A 14428-nucleotide genomic window follows, 5' to 3' on the forward strand; every position below is an offset into this window, starting at 1 on the left:
AAGCAAATAAGTAAAGTAAACTTTGATAGAGAATCCAGGACTGTTATTAGTTCTTACAGTTATATATTCTTTCGACAGTGTCCTACAGATATCGTCTGATGTAGGCTAGTCTAACAGGCTATGCTGACTTTTTTTCTAATGATGGTTTTTTAATCTCCTGTCCAATTTGTTTGGTTGGGAGAATTATTAGCAAAGGATTTTTGTTAGCTAAAACTTTTGTTCGTGGAAGCTGATATCGTCAATTAAGAGTTCGATGGCGAAAAAGGCTTGTATCGTATCTGATTCTCCCCGGCAAATGTGCAGAGTTGAAAAATATACCGTGGCATACTTGAGCTAATTAAACAGTTCGTGGTAACGAATCAAAACTCTAAAAACAGAATTTTGATACCAATAGTTACATCAAAAGAATTGCATTTTAATGCTGATTTTAAATATATAAGTTTCATCAAATTTAGTTTTATCCATCAAAAGTTACGAGCCTTAGAAAATTTGCCATATATTAGAAAATAGGGAGAAACACCCCCTAAAAGTCATAGAATCTTAATGAAAATGAAACCATCAGATTCAGCGTATCAGAGAACCCTGCTTTAGAAGTTTCAAGCTCATATGTACAAAAATGAGGAATTTTGTTTTTTTTTTGCCAGAAGACAGATCATGTATGCGTGTTTATTTGTTTTTTGTTGTTTTTTTTTTGTTCCCCAGGGGTGATTGCATCGACCCAGTTGTCCTAGAATGTCACGAGAGGGCTCATTCTAACGGAAATTAAAAGTTCTAGTGCCATTTTTAAGTGACCAAAGAAAACTGGAGGGCACCTAGGCCCCCTCCCACGTACATTTTCCCCCAAAGTTACCAGATCAGAATTTTGAGACAGCCATTCGTTTCAACTTTGTCGAACACCTAATAACTATGTCTTTGGGGAGAAATTAATCCCCCACAGTCCGCGCGGGAGGGGTTGCAAGTTACAAACTTTGACCATTGTTTACGTATAGTAATGATTATTATGAAGTGTACAGACGTTTTCAGAGGAACTTTTTCGCATTGGGGTGGGGGTCCATGAAGGAGGTGAAGGATTTTTCTAGCATTATTTAAAAAACAATGAGAAAATAAATATATTTTTTTCAACTGGAAGAAATGAGCAGCATTAAAACTTAAAACGAACGTAAAATATTACGTATATAAGGGGGTTCGTCTCCTCCACAATACCTTGCTCTTTACGATCAAGTATTTTTAGTAATTTCAACTATTTATTCTACGGCCTTTGTGATTCAGGGGTCATTCTTAAAGATTAGAGACAAAATTCAAGCTTTAGTGTAAAGAGCGAGGTATTGACGAAATTTAAATTTCGTTTTATTTATTCATGTACGGTGAGCAAAAAAAAATCAAAACATGCATTAATTCAAAGACGTTCAGAAATTAAATAAAAAACAAGTTTATTTTTTAACTGCAAGTAAGGGGTTGTCCCCTTCGCAACGCCTCGCTTTTTACGCTAAAATGTTTTTAATGTTTTAAAAGGTAGAGTTGTGACAAAGAGTCAAACTGTAGCGTAAAGAGCGGGGCGCTGAGGAAGGGACAACCCCTTCCATATATGGAATCATTTCTGTTCGTTTTAAATTTTAATATCGCTCCTTACTTGCAGTTAAAAAAACGTGTTTTTTTATTATTTAAATTAACAAGGAATAAATTACGTTATGCTGTAAGCAGATTTTTTCCAGCAGTTAGTCAATCCCCTTTTCAAGTTTCTTGGTGGACTTTAGGACAAACCCCAGGAACAGTCTAAAAGTAAGGGTCTAAAAGGACAGTTTTGTCAACTAGATCACCCTTTACCACTAATTGGCAGATAAAAATTAGTCCGTTGTGTTCGTCAGTCCAGTGATTTAAAACAAGAAAAAAAAGTCTATTTTGGGCTTAGATTTTTCCTTTTTTCAAGCTAGCCTTCTTGGAGGTGACCCTACAGACTTCGTTAGGTAAAATATTCTCTGATTCTTCTGGGGGGGGGGGAACAATCTTGCACTTTTCCGGTTGACGTTAAAAAAGGAAAACAAATCTTCTAAAAAAAAAAGGCCCTACCGTATAACTGTTGTAAATATAGCTTCCTCACGTCAGAAAAATGACTAGCTACACATCAACATAGCCAATATACACAACGGTTTATGCGGCTGATCATAAAATTGAATGTTTTAACGCCAAATTAGCCATCTCAATTTTGCTACGGATCGTAAGACAACTCGTAATTAGTTTCATATTAAGTTTTTTTTAATGTTAGTAGATTAATGATACATACATTTCTTTTTTCTCTTGTGATTGATCACTAACTTGTATTTAGAATATTGGACGATCATTTCTAATAGAAATGAAGACTGTTGGCGCGAGGGGGGATTAAGTAATATTTGACGATTAATTATTGTATAAGAGTTTATTTTGAATCGTTGACAGATGAAACTAAACCCTTTTTTATCTAAAAACTAAAGAAAAAAAACGCATGGTTTTGGATTTTGTATTCTAGATTGTGGTTTTGAATGAAATCTGATCATATGAAATTCTGCTTTGGCAGTTAGGATTCTAACTTCTAATTTAGTATTTCAAATATACTCTTGAAAATAGAAGAATTTGCTTTTCCAAAAGTAATATTTAAAATTAGCGTCCCCCAAATAGGGTACCTCAAGGCCATCTCAAAAGTGCCTGTTCTCATGAAATTTAGTTTTACGTTGCAAACTCAGCTCATTGGCATTTTCTTTCAAATCAAACATGAAATAAAAAAAACCTAGTTAGGAGGAAGGGACAACAAATACTTTGTTGAATTCTTATTATAGTTTTAAATTTTACATCTTAGATAATGATTTATCCCAAATTCATCTAGAATTTAAAAGGGAGTATTTTTAATATTCTCATGCAGAATATATAACTATATAACTACATATATAACTATATATATAATATATAGTATGTATAGTTATATATAACTATAACTACAATATATTTGAATAATATAAAGAATAGGTTACGGTAGGCATACAGTGCACTCCAAATAGTTAACAATTACTTCTTAGCCTGTAAGTCACAATTCCAATGGGTGGGGAATCACCCCTAGAAGTAGAAAGACATGTTTAGATCTACATGGCTACAAATTTTCGTACATTTTACCGTGGCCCTTTGCGGTCTTATCTTTAGGTCACGACCTTTTTTATTGTTTTATCTGTCTACACGCGGAAATTTTACATTTTTCTTTCTTTTATCATAAATGGCTTACCTACAATTCTTTCGTTTCCCTTTAGGACTAAAGCACATCATATATAGGTCGGTTTAATTGCATTGAGTTGTGGTTTTCTAAACCGTCCGTCCACTTGTCTTGTACGTAATTTTTTCCAGCAAGTTTGATATGTCATAATTTCCAAACTATTTTTCAAAGAAGATAGACAGATGTCTGGTTTCTTTCTACTCAAATTTCAAATTTCTCGCAGACAGATTGAAAACTGTCAATTTAGCGTGCGCAAGTTTAATATCACATTTCTTCGAGGCCTTCTATGTAAGAATCATTTGTGATGTAAAATGTTCCCTTTAGCATTTATTTCAAACTTCAGCTTATTTAAGAAAGTTTTACTTTGCTATACAAACAGGCTGAGGGAGCCTGCGACCTTTGGGTGAAATTTTCCCGAATCCCTCATTTTAATGTAATATGAAATTCTTATTTTCTTTGGCCACACCCTTTCAAAGTATTTTATGTTAGCATGGAGTGTTATATATATATTTTATCCTTGTTTAATTATAATTCATGTGAACAGGAGGGGCCTATTTTCAGTTTGTGTTTATACAATCGGACAATTTAGGGGTACTAGGTAATATTAGTTTTAGCATTGGAAAAGTCTCCTGGTCCTGGTGGTTTAGGCCTTAAATAATACATGTTAGGATATCGGAAGCCAAGAATACCAGACAGAATTCGGGAGGATCAGAAAGGACTTAAGGAACTCCAAGCGTGATAAATAGGCGAGAAAAGACTAACAAGGTCAGAAGGGACTATAGAAAGTCAGAAGAAACTAAATGAACTCAGAAGAAAATATAGATATTGAAACCGTCATAAAAAAGAAAACACGGTAAACGACAGTTGGAAGCCCTCCTCCCTGCGATTACGCACGGAATCAAACCGTGGGTCTCATATTAGCAATCTGAAATCAACACCACATCAGATCTATACTCACACCACCACCAAATCACCTAGTACTGTTGTAGTAGCATCATCTTCAATTTTGGACTTCATTGTCAAAAACCTTTGCATGGTAAAAATATCTAGGATCTAACTTTTTCATTTCTGCAAGTTAAAGACTGTTTGGAATTCAAAATTTTATCCATAACAAAAACTTACTTGAGAAGACTAGATACTAAAGAGTAAAGGCTCCAAAATTCTTTAAAAAATAAAGGTTCCTGTTATAAAAAGGCTTTTACTATTAAAATTCGATAAGTAAGAAGTCAAAATTGTTTTAAAATCAAGCATGTTGGGTGATTAAGACTTTAGTTGAGAAAACTAAATCAAAAAGAGTTAAAGCTGCAAAATTCTTAAGAAAATAAAGATCCATTTTATAAAAAATGCCTTCGATATCAGAATTGTAAAACTAGGAAGAATAAATTGTTAAAAAATCGAAAAATGTTTGCATAGTAAAGGCTTGACTTGAGAAAACAAAATTTTAAAATTATTACAAATTTAAATATTCCTGATATAAAAAGGCTTTCGCTGTTAAAATTGGAGATATATGAAGTCTAAATTATTAGAACGTTCAAATTTGTCTATGCTTTTAGAATGAGATTCTAGAAATTTTTGTCATGTAAAAGATTTTTTGAAATGAATTTCTAAGTCAAGGTTGTAACACAAGGTGGCGTTATGTGTTTGATCTCAGCTTGCTAATATGAGATCCACAGAAAAAAACCCAGGTGTAACAACCCAGAGGAGGGGGCTAGTATCTTCATTATTTCGTTTGTGCCATCGACTTCCTTTTTATCCTTTCGATAGTTATAGTTTTTACCGAGTTGATTTAATTTCTTCTGACTTTATTTAGCGCCTTCTCACATTTGTTAGTCCTTTCTCACCTGTATCACTCTTGGAGTTCCTTATGTCTTTTTTCATCCTCCGAACTTCTGTTTGGTTCCTTTAATGTAGGTTTAATGGCTTCCGTAATTCTAACACGCAAATGCCTAAAATTTAGTATTCAATTCCGAAACCACCAGAACCATGGGACTTCTCCAAAACTAAAACTTATGTTTCCTAGTACCAATAAGCATGAAAGCCTCACTTTTCCACTAAAAAAAACTTATTTTTAAACCATTGGAAATTTGGACTATTTACGACTTTTACCCAGGGGTGCCAAGTAACTTACTTTCGACTATTTTGAACAAAGTTACTTTCTAAAAATTCTGATCACTTGTCTTTAGGGTTTATGGGCGAAGTGCAAAAAAGGATATGGAGGAGATAAAAAAGATAAAAAGGATCTTGAGAGCCATCACTCATGGCTCTCAAAAGGGCGCTAAAACTTTCAATTTCCAATTGATTGAGCCCTCCCCCAATGTTTTTAAGATCACTACTTCGTGTGCCAGAGTGCCCAAATAAATAACACATTAAGGCGTATTGCTTTTACTTGCACTGCCAACAAAAACGGATTATTACACTCAAATTAATGGTTATTATAAAGTAGTCGTGAGGTGACTGACTTTATTTTTCAGTAGTCTTGAAACTAAAAAGGTTGACAAGTGATTCTATAGCAAGTCATTCTGTGGCTTACAAAGAAAGGTTTTTGGCTAAGTTTCCCACACCTTGCTTAAGCGCAAAAAAAAAAAATAACTTAAAAATCACCCTAAAGTCAGGGTGGCGAATGTGATCCACGCGTCTCATTTACGTAATATTTTGAATCACCGTAAAAAGTAGATTCTCTTGTTGTTGTTTTTTTTTTTTTCGTTATTAAAACTTCAATTTTAGAGTTTTGGTTACTATTATTCTTCCGGTCCTTAACTACAGGTTTTGCAATGTTTTCTGTGACCCAAGGCCCAATAATGTACACAGAAATGCAAGATGAAGAAGCACACTTTTTCTTGTTTTTCTCTTCAATTTCTGTAAAGTTTTCAATGAATGTTGGTTTTTAAATAGAATGAAAGCATATCTTTTTATAGTTATGTTAAGTTAGTTAGGTTATGTTCAGTAGCCAGAGTTAAGCTTGAACTGTATTTTGTCCTCCGTCTCCCCAATGTATAAAAATAAATTCACAATCCAGAGCAAATTAAACTGCTCACACACTATACATATTCAAACATTTCACATTCGATCATCGCAGGTTCAATGGTAAAAGGCTCATCTGCCATGCGGGTAGCGGGTATTCAATTCCCGCTCAGTGCTCTTGCCATAAATATTTTAAAGATTTAAATAATCAATACTCAATAAAAAATCATCTTATTAAGTTTAAGTTGGAAGAAGTCCTTTTTCAAATTGACTTTATTTAGCATTATGATTCATCTGTATATGAAAAACTCTAATAAACCAACTGTTGAGATCATAACTAACATCATCTTCCATATTAGTATTTCCTGCTTATTCAAAGATTAATAATAAACAAAACGCTGAGCCCAGAGCGTATATTTTTCATTTAGAAATTTACCCGCACAGCCGTTCTAAGGGAGGGGTCAACCGGGTTAGCTGCCCCGGGTGCTGCAGCTGGAAAGCACCGTGGCTGGGGAATGCCCACTTTGATCAGATTTTTTACTTTGATTTAGCCTTTTTTGCTCATAGTTGTGTCGGAAGGGGGTTGCTGTAATTAATTTTTCCCAGGGTGCCTTTAACCATAGGAATGGCTCTGGTAACCCGTATAACTGTCTTCTCCCTACTTTACAGGCCAATGAGCCTTTAGGGGATTAGTATAGTATGGTATTGTATGTGTATTGCGTTATGAACAAATTTTATCCTACTATTATTTCTTACTACGTGAGTAATACTGTGAGCGTAAAAGTGAGTCACATATTGGCTGTCCTCGAAGAAAACAACACATTATAGGAGGGTTTAACAAGGCGCTAAACTGAATTTTTCTGTTGAGATAATTAGGGTAAAGAATTAGATCAACAAATTTGGAACACTTAAGCTTACGAGTGTCAAATCTAGCGCTGCATTAAATGATTAACAAGAATCTTAGCATAATAGCAAAGAAAAATGTACCTACTAAATTGTAAATACTACTAACAAATGACCCCCCCCCCCAACTATGTAATCTTTAGAAAAGTGTAGAGAATGAGTATTTTATACTTTGAACAGCAGTACTAGCACAATGTAAAAAAACACCCTGTACACCATCCTTTACAAAAAAAGGAATTTAATTTAATTTAGTTTAATTTAATTTAATAAATTTAATTAATTAATAAATTTAAATTAATTTAATTTAATGTATAAATTTAATTTAATTTAGGAATTTAATTTACTATGTGCATGGTGTCTTCTTCGTTATACTTTCTCCGTCACTTCTTTCCTTGAGAACGCAGGAAGTTTATAGTTGTACAGCTCTTCATGCTTCTCCACCTCTCCTACGAATTTCACGTTTAAGTCCTGGTCTAGCATCTTGAGAGCCAAAATAAATGGACAATATCGACGCGGTAGCTCCTAAAAATGTCTGGGACAACACTGCAACGCAACTGTGACTACAGTCTCATCTGGATTGGGTCGTAGATAAGCCCCTCACTCTACTTCAAGGCCATGGTGACAAAAAGTTGCAAGTTCAATCGGTTAGCAATTCTAGTCTCAAAACAGCTACCCCATTGGCGCTGGACCTAGCTCAATCCTCCTTTTGACCACGAGAGACAGTAAGAAGTAAAATGAATATGATACTACTTTGGTTAGTTTCTCTTTATCAATACAAAGTTAAGAAAAAACAAGTTATATACAATTTACATTTCTTAGATACAGATAGGATACCCTAGAATGCCCAGCAACAAAATAATAGGCGAATTATATGGAAAAATGCAAGGTTATCACAGTGCGGGGGTTACGAGACTCTTCTTCAACCACGAAGGATTTGAGATCAAACTCTAAAGTTATAACGATCTCCCTAATACCCCTTTAGTGTCCGAGAGATTGCCGACACTAAGAAATCATGTACATCTGGTGATGCGTGACAAGAGTGCCAAGCGTTGCGGAACCGTGCCAAACATAGCTGAACTGTGCCAAGCGTGGTGGAAATGCGCCAAGCATGGCAGAATTATGTCAAGCGTGGCAGAACTGTGCTAAGCGTGTCGGAACTATTTTGAGGGTGACGAAACTATACCAAGCCCGGCGGAACGGTGCGACACACGCGGTTTTCCGAGATGTAGACCAGGTAACGGGAAGTCGGCAACCCCTCGGTGGTGTTTTAATATATTTATATGTGGTTGGTAAAAATCGGCTAAGGGTATGATCCCAGCTGCAGAAGGCCCAGGAGTTATGTGGATAATTATGTATTAGCGTCTTCATATAGGCAAACACAAAGAAGAAGAAAAAGAAAAATATGACAATGTAAATGACAGACCTCAATATTACGTAGGGGCAGAATGTCAAATTGTCCACCTCTGTGCGTACATGAGCAGTAAACCTATGCATTTAGTAGATTTTTTCAATGAATAAAGGAAATTTAAGTATTAAAGGCACCAAGAAATATTTGCATCGTTAGTGCCTTCCTGTGACAGTTTTTTTTTCCTTCAAAATGCTCTCAAATTTGCTCTCCCAGTTGCAATAGGTCACTTGAAATGATCCAGTGATAAAATCATTCTATTTTACCGTGATGAACAAGACAAACAGGGGACAGCCACCCTGGATTGTGTTCATTTTACTTTTGCAAAATTCACAATAATAATCTTTTTTTTCTTTCTCTTGTCTGTTAAACCCGTTATAAAATCATTCTTAGAAAATATAACTACATGTAACAATCAAGTTCTAATCTGTGCTTTATATCAGCGAATAAAGATGGGGACCTCAATACAACTTTTTGTGTAAGAAGCCCCCAGTGCGTGACAACAACCTTCACGTGGTGTGCCTGAAAGTAGTGAACCATGTTCTACCTATTTCCAAATAGGAGCACAATACTGCTAATTTCAGTCGCCACTCAGCCACTACTCGCCTTGCTAATTGTCTTGCCATGAGACAGTACATTTGTGGATATACCACAAAGCTAGGGCAGGCTAATGTAACTGACATTTTGTTTTGGGGTGGGGGAATGCATGATTTTGGAAGAAAGGGGAGGGAACGGTACATTGGATAAAACTTAGTTGTGTTCCTGCCGAAAACCAAACCAAGTGAAGGGGCCCAAAACTGTTCTATCCAAGCAGGAGGATCTTCCATCATTTGGCGAATAATATCGCATCTTACAGATATGCTCTGGGTGGCAAACCAGAGGAAAGGCCTGGATGGCGCGCGAGAGACTCTACCAAGGCATCACGACACGCTGATATCCGCAGGCTATCCAGTTGATTTTCCATGGTAAAATTGAAGCCAGGGGCTTAAGTTCTAGCAAGATTTTTGTTTTATTGCAATTATATGGATTGTAATGATGATTCGTTTGGTAAAATCACGGATCATCATTCCCATAAGACATGAGTGTAGACTCAGATGTTTTGCTGGATGGTAATTCGTCTGAATTAACGCTCGTAACAGAAAAAGCCTCTCAGATTCAGACCTTTGAGAAGGAGTCCGAAGAAAACAGAAACAATAGGCATTCAAAATAGAGAGTAATCCGAAATGAAAGAATGTCGCTCTATTACAATTATCAGAGGATAGAGTACTGTCTACTGCCGAAGACCGACGAGTGGTAGGTTTGAAAACTACTTGCCCAAAATGGTCTGAAGCCTGTGGTTGGTACTATCCCAAGGAAAGGGTAAAGCCTTATTGAGGGTTCTGGACACCATTGAAGAAGGCCCCTTTAGAAACGGAAAATAAGGGGTAGGCAAGCCCTGTAACAAAATAAATCAAATAATACCAAATCTAAAGGGGTGCCAATTGTCAAAAGGGCTAGGATTGAGAAGGAGGATAATCCCTAGAGTTGCTACCATCATTAATGGTTCCGGAATTATGGTGCGAAAGAAAATAGGAAATGAAAAGAGTAAGAAAAAGCGTATTCTGGCGGCCGAGGAACAAACAAGCTTCGTGGAGGTTGCCAAACTTATCCCAATTACGGCGGTGATCAGTCGCTGCATAAATTTGAAACCTGACGATGAACAGTGAATTAATAATGCACTCGATGACAAAATCCGAAGGGGCATCATTTTCAGTCTGGGCATATTCTCCCAATGTTTGGAGGAGACTAAATCAGGGTCCGAGGCTGGGACGAAAATACGGCTGCATGGGTAAACCGAGGTGATGCATGGCACACAACTGGAATACCAGGCTCTGGCGCCAGATGATGCACATCCTAAGAAAAATTTCTGAGGAAAAACCTCGTTGTAGTCCACCGGAAAAGTAAATTAGACTTATGGGGCCCTACAATGGGTCTGCTGAGCGGGGGAAAATAAGTACAACCAGGTCACGGAAGATGTCAAGAAAGATTCTCGTGTCTTTCAAGAAAGATCCTCATTCTTGTGTCTCTTCCCTTTACATTAGATGTACTCACTTAGTTGACAAGGATCAGGTTTAACAAACTGAGAACCGCAAGTTCCAACTTCCAATTCTTATAATGGGACACATGCATATCAAAGAGCTGTGTCAGAAAACCCTGAGAACATACAACACAATAGAATATACCGCTCGTCGCTCACAATAGATGACGAGTCGGCACCTTCTTCACAGCTTTGGTGTTTTTCTCAATATCAGCAAGTAAGACAAAGAGCTTAAATTTTTGGCAAACCAATTTTCATCGTTGTTAGGATGCTTCAGGCAAAATTGTGTGACTGTTGGTAAGAAGACAAACATTTACAGCACTGGTGCTGGATCCCTGGATCATTGCAAATCAAGTGAAAGAGTATTTTAAGTACACCGAAATGGATACACATAACAAGGTAGGCATTGCTCCTAGTGCTTGCACTTATAACTCCAAAAACATGGACAATCTAATTACTGTTCTAGGGATGTTGAAGCTATAGTGATTAGAAATGTAGTAGGATTTGACAATGTGATATTTAGTGTGCTTTATATACTTCATGATGATAGGACCCCACCAGCGAGGATAAAAAAAACTGGTTGAACTTTGTAGAAACGAAACTTTAGCATCATCATTTGATGCCAATGCACATCACATACTAAGGGGAGGCTCAAATACGAATGAGAGGGGACATGACCTCCTGGATTACCTGGGAGGAGAGAACCTTGCCAGGCATAACCGGGACTCAATACCCACTTTAATAACAAGAAGAAGAAAAAAAGGACAGATTAACATTAATTTCCTCCCAAACTAGCAGTTTGTTTCGAAAATGGCGTGTTGACAACCTTAATATATATTGTGTTTATGCCGATATTCCGTTTTAACAACCTGGATATATATATATATATATATATATATATATATATATATATATATATATATATATATATATATATATATATTGTGTTTAGATTTTCCTTAACACCCTCCTTAGCATTCCAGGAAAGTTTCAACTTAATACCATAGCCGTTCCTGAGATCAATAGAGATACGCTCAGATACGCCCTTTTGACCACTTAGATGGTGTCTTTTTTTTTGCGACACCTCCCTCAATATTCAATGAAATTCACACTATAATAACATTTGCTATTCGTGATATATTGCAGATAAGTCCTATTGACAAAGTGGATGCACTTTCCATTTTGACAAACAGGATTCAGTTAAACTCTTTTGATTTAGTTATATAGTTTTAATTGTAATAGTAGAAGTTGCCTGAGTATTTACAGTCACAGTCACAATGGCAGTAGCATTGCTAGTAACAGTGGTCATAGTAACAGCTAGTAACAGTGGATTCTTAGATTCACCGTATGTCAAGTATGACATGTTCACTAAGAATTTTCGTTGGAAAGGTAGTCTCGTTCAGCACTTTAGAATCCACACCAGTGAAAAGCCATACAAGTGTGACTTATGCATGGGTAATTTTTGTTTGAAAGATAATCTTTTTGAACAATTGAGAATCAATACCAGTGAAAAGCCATACAAGTATAACATATGCGCAAATAACTTTCGTTCGAAAGGTAGTCTTGTCCAACACTTAAGAATCCACACCATTGATAAGCAACGCAAGTGTGACATATGCACGAAGAATTTTCACTTGAAAAGTAGTATCGACCAGTACTTGAGAGTCCACATCAGTAAAATGCCAAACAAGTGTGAAATATGTACAAAGAATTTTCGTTCGAAAGATTCTCTTTTCTACATTTGAGATTTCCCACCGGTGAAAAGCCATACAAGTTTGGTGTTTGCGATAAGAGCTTTTCTCAGAAAGGTCATCTCACTGAACACCAAAAATCGATACATAGCAACGTAGCAGTAGTAGAACAATTTTATTGAAAAAAATCATGTTTGTACAATAGCACAACAAAAGCGGAGTTCGCGAGGATGTGCTAAAATTAAAAAGAAAACAAGAAGAGAGCATGGAGCATGAGACCATTTACCGAAACCAGCATAAAAATAAACAACGGAACACTGCAATATAAAACCCCAAAAAAAACACATTGAAAAATTCAGAAAAGCAACCCACTGAAAATATAGTTAATCTGTTTCGAAAGCATACCTACTAAGCAACTCCACACATAAATAAGATTTAAACTCGTTAAAATTACCATTATCCTTAATATCCTCATCAAGTTTGTTCCAAAGCTTGGAAGCTTTAAAAATAAGAGAAAAATAAAAACTACTAGAAGCAAGTCGAGGAACCTCAATATTTCCTCGCATCCGAGTATCGTGTTGGTTAACATCTGCCGTCTCACAAAATATGCCTGCAAAACAATCTGGAAGGCCCTTATTATGATACTTTATGTATAAAAATCACGCAATCCAGCTGCAAGCATTCTATTTCACTATCTATTTCACTATCTATTTCACTGTAGGACTCCCGGTTCCCCACACAACAAAAAAAATCGGATAGCATTATTCTGGATCACACGGACTGGACGAAGTAATGAGGGGAAAGTACCAAGCCATATAGAGGAACAATACAAAATAAAAGGGTGAATAAGGGAAAAATATAACAACCGTAAAATATTTGGAAGGAAAATTTGTTTTATTTACGCATCAACCAAAGACATACAATTATGACACAGGCATAAATAATTTTCGTTGGAAAGGTTGTCTCGTTCGAGATTTGATGTTACACACAGTCAAAAAGCCGTTAAAGCGTGGCATCTGCGACAAGAGCTTTTCTAAGAAAGGTAATATCATTGAACAACATGAACCAACAAACAGTAGCGAAAAGCCATACACGTATGACATATCCACGAAGAATTTTCATTTTAAACATAATTTCATTCGCCGCTTAAGGATTCACACCGGTGAAAAGCCATGCGAGTGTGACATATGCACGAAGAATTTTTGATGGAAAGGTGTTCTTGTTCAATACTTCAAAATCCACAGCAGTAAAAAGCCACATAAGTGTGAAATCTGTACAAAGAACCTTCGTTTGAAAGGTAGTCTCGTTCGGCACTTGAGGCTCCACACCAGTAAAAAGCCATACAAGTGTGATATTTGCGATAAGAGTTTTTCTCATAAATGTAATCTCTTTGAACACCAAAAATCGACGCACAACAGGGAAAAGCCATACAAGTGCGACATATGCACGAAAAATTTTCGTTGGAAAGGTTGTCTCGTTCAACACGTCAAAATCCACAGCAGTGAAAAGCCACATTAGTGTAACATATGTACGAAGAACTTTCGTTCGAAAGGTAATCTCGTTCCGCATTCGAGATTCCACACCAATAAAAAGCCATACATTTTAATCCATTAAGTTTAGTGTTACCCATAAGAAGCTACAAGCCTGAATAAATTTGTCTGATTTTCAATCGTAGTAAAATGTTTTTTTTTTTTTTTTATTGGAGCTAGCTAAGGATGCCTAATCTTGTTTTGCTGCGTCGATTTTGTGTTTCAAACAGTTCGTGGTAACGAACCCGGCTCAATAGTAACCAAAACTCTAAAAGATGGAATTTTGATACCAATAGTTACATAAAAAAAAATGCATTTTAATGCTAATTTTAAATATATAACTTTCATCAAGGTTAGTCCTACCTATCAAAAGTTACGAGCCTGAGAAAATTAGCCTCATTTTAGAAAATAGTGTAAAACATCCCCTAAAAGTCATGCAATCTTAACGGTAATCACACCATCAGATTCAGCGTATTAGAGAACCTTATTTTTCAAGTTTCAAGCTCCTATCTACAAAAATGTGGAATTTCTCATTTTTTGCCAGAAGATAAATCTCGGATGCGTGTTTATTTGTTTTTTTTTTGTTTTTTTTTTCAGGGGTGATCGTATCGACCCAGGGGTCCTAGA

The 14428-nt window shown here is 36.1% G+C and overlaps 1 protein-coding gene across 1 annotated transcript; it reads left to right on the forward strand.

Annotated features, from left to right (window-relative positions):
• The first annotated feature begins 11858 nt into the window (after positions 1-11858).
• Positions 11859-12326, forward strand: LOC136030678 (zinc finger protein 32-like). The gene has a single exon (XM_065709745.1). The coding sequence runs from the start codon at positions 11859-11861 to the stop codon at positions 12324-12326; it is 468 nt and encodes a 155-aa protein (XP_065565817.1).
• Positions 12327-14428: the final 2102 nt, after the last annotated feature.

Source organism: Artemia franciscana, chromosome 8 (genome assembly GCF_032884065.1).
Source record: "Artemia franciscana chromosome 8, ASM3288406v1, whole genome shotgun sequence".
Classification (NCBI taxonomy): domain Eukaryota; kingdom Metazoa; phylum Arthropoda; class Branchiopoda; order Anostraca; family Artemiidae; genus Artemia; species Artemia franciscana.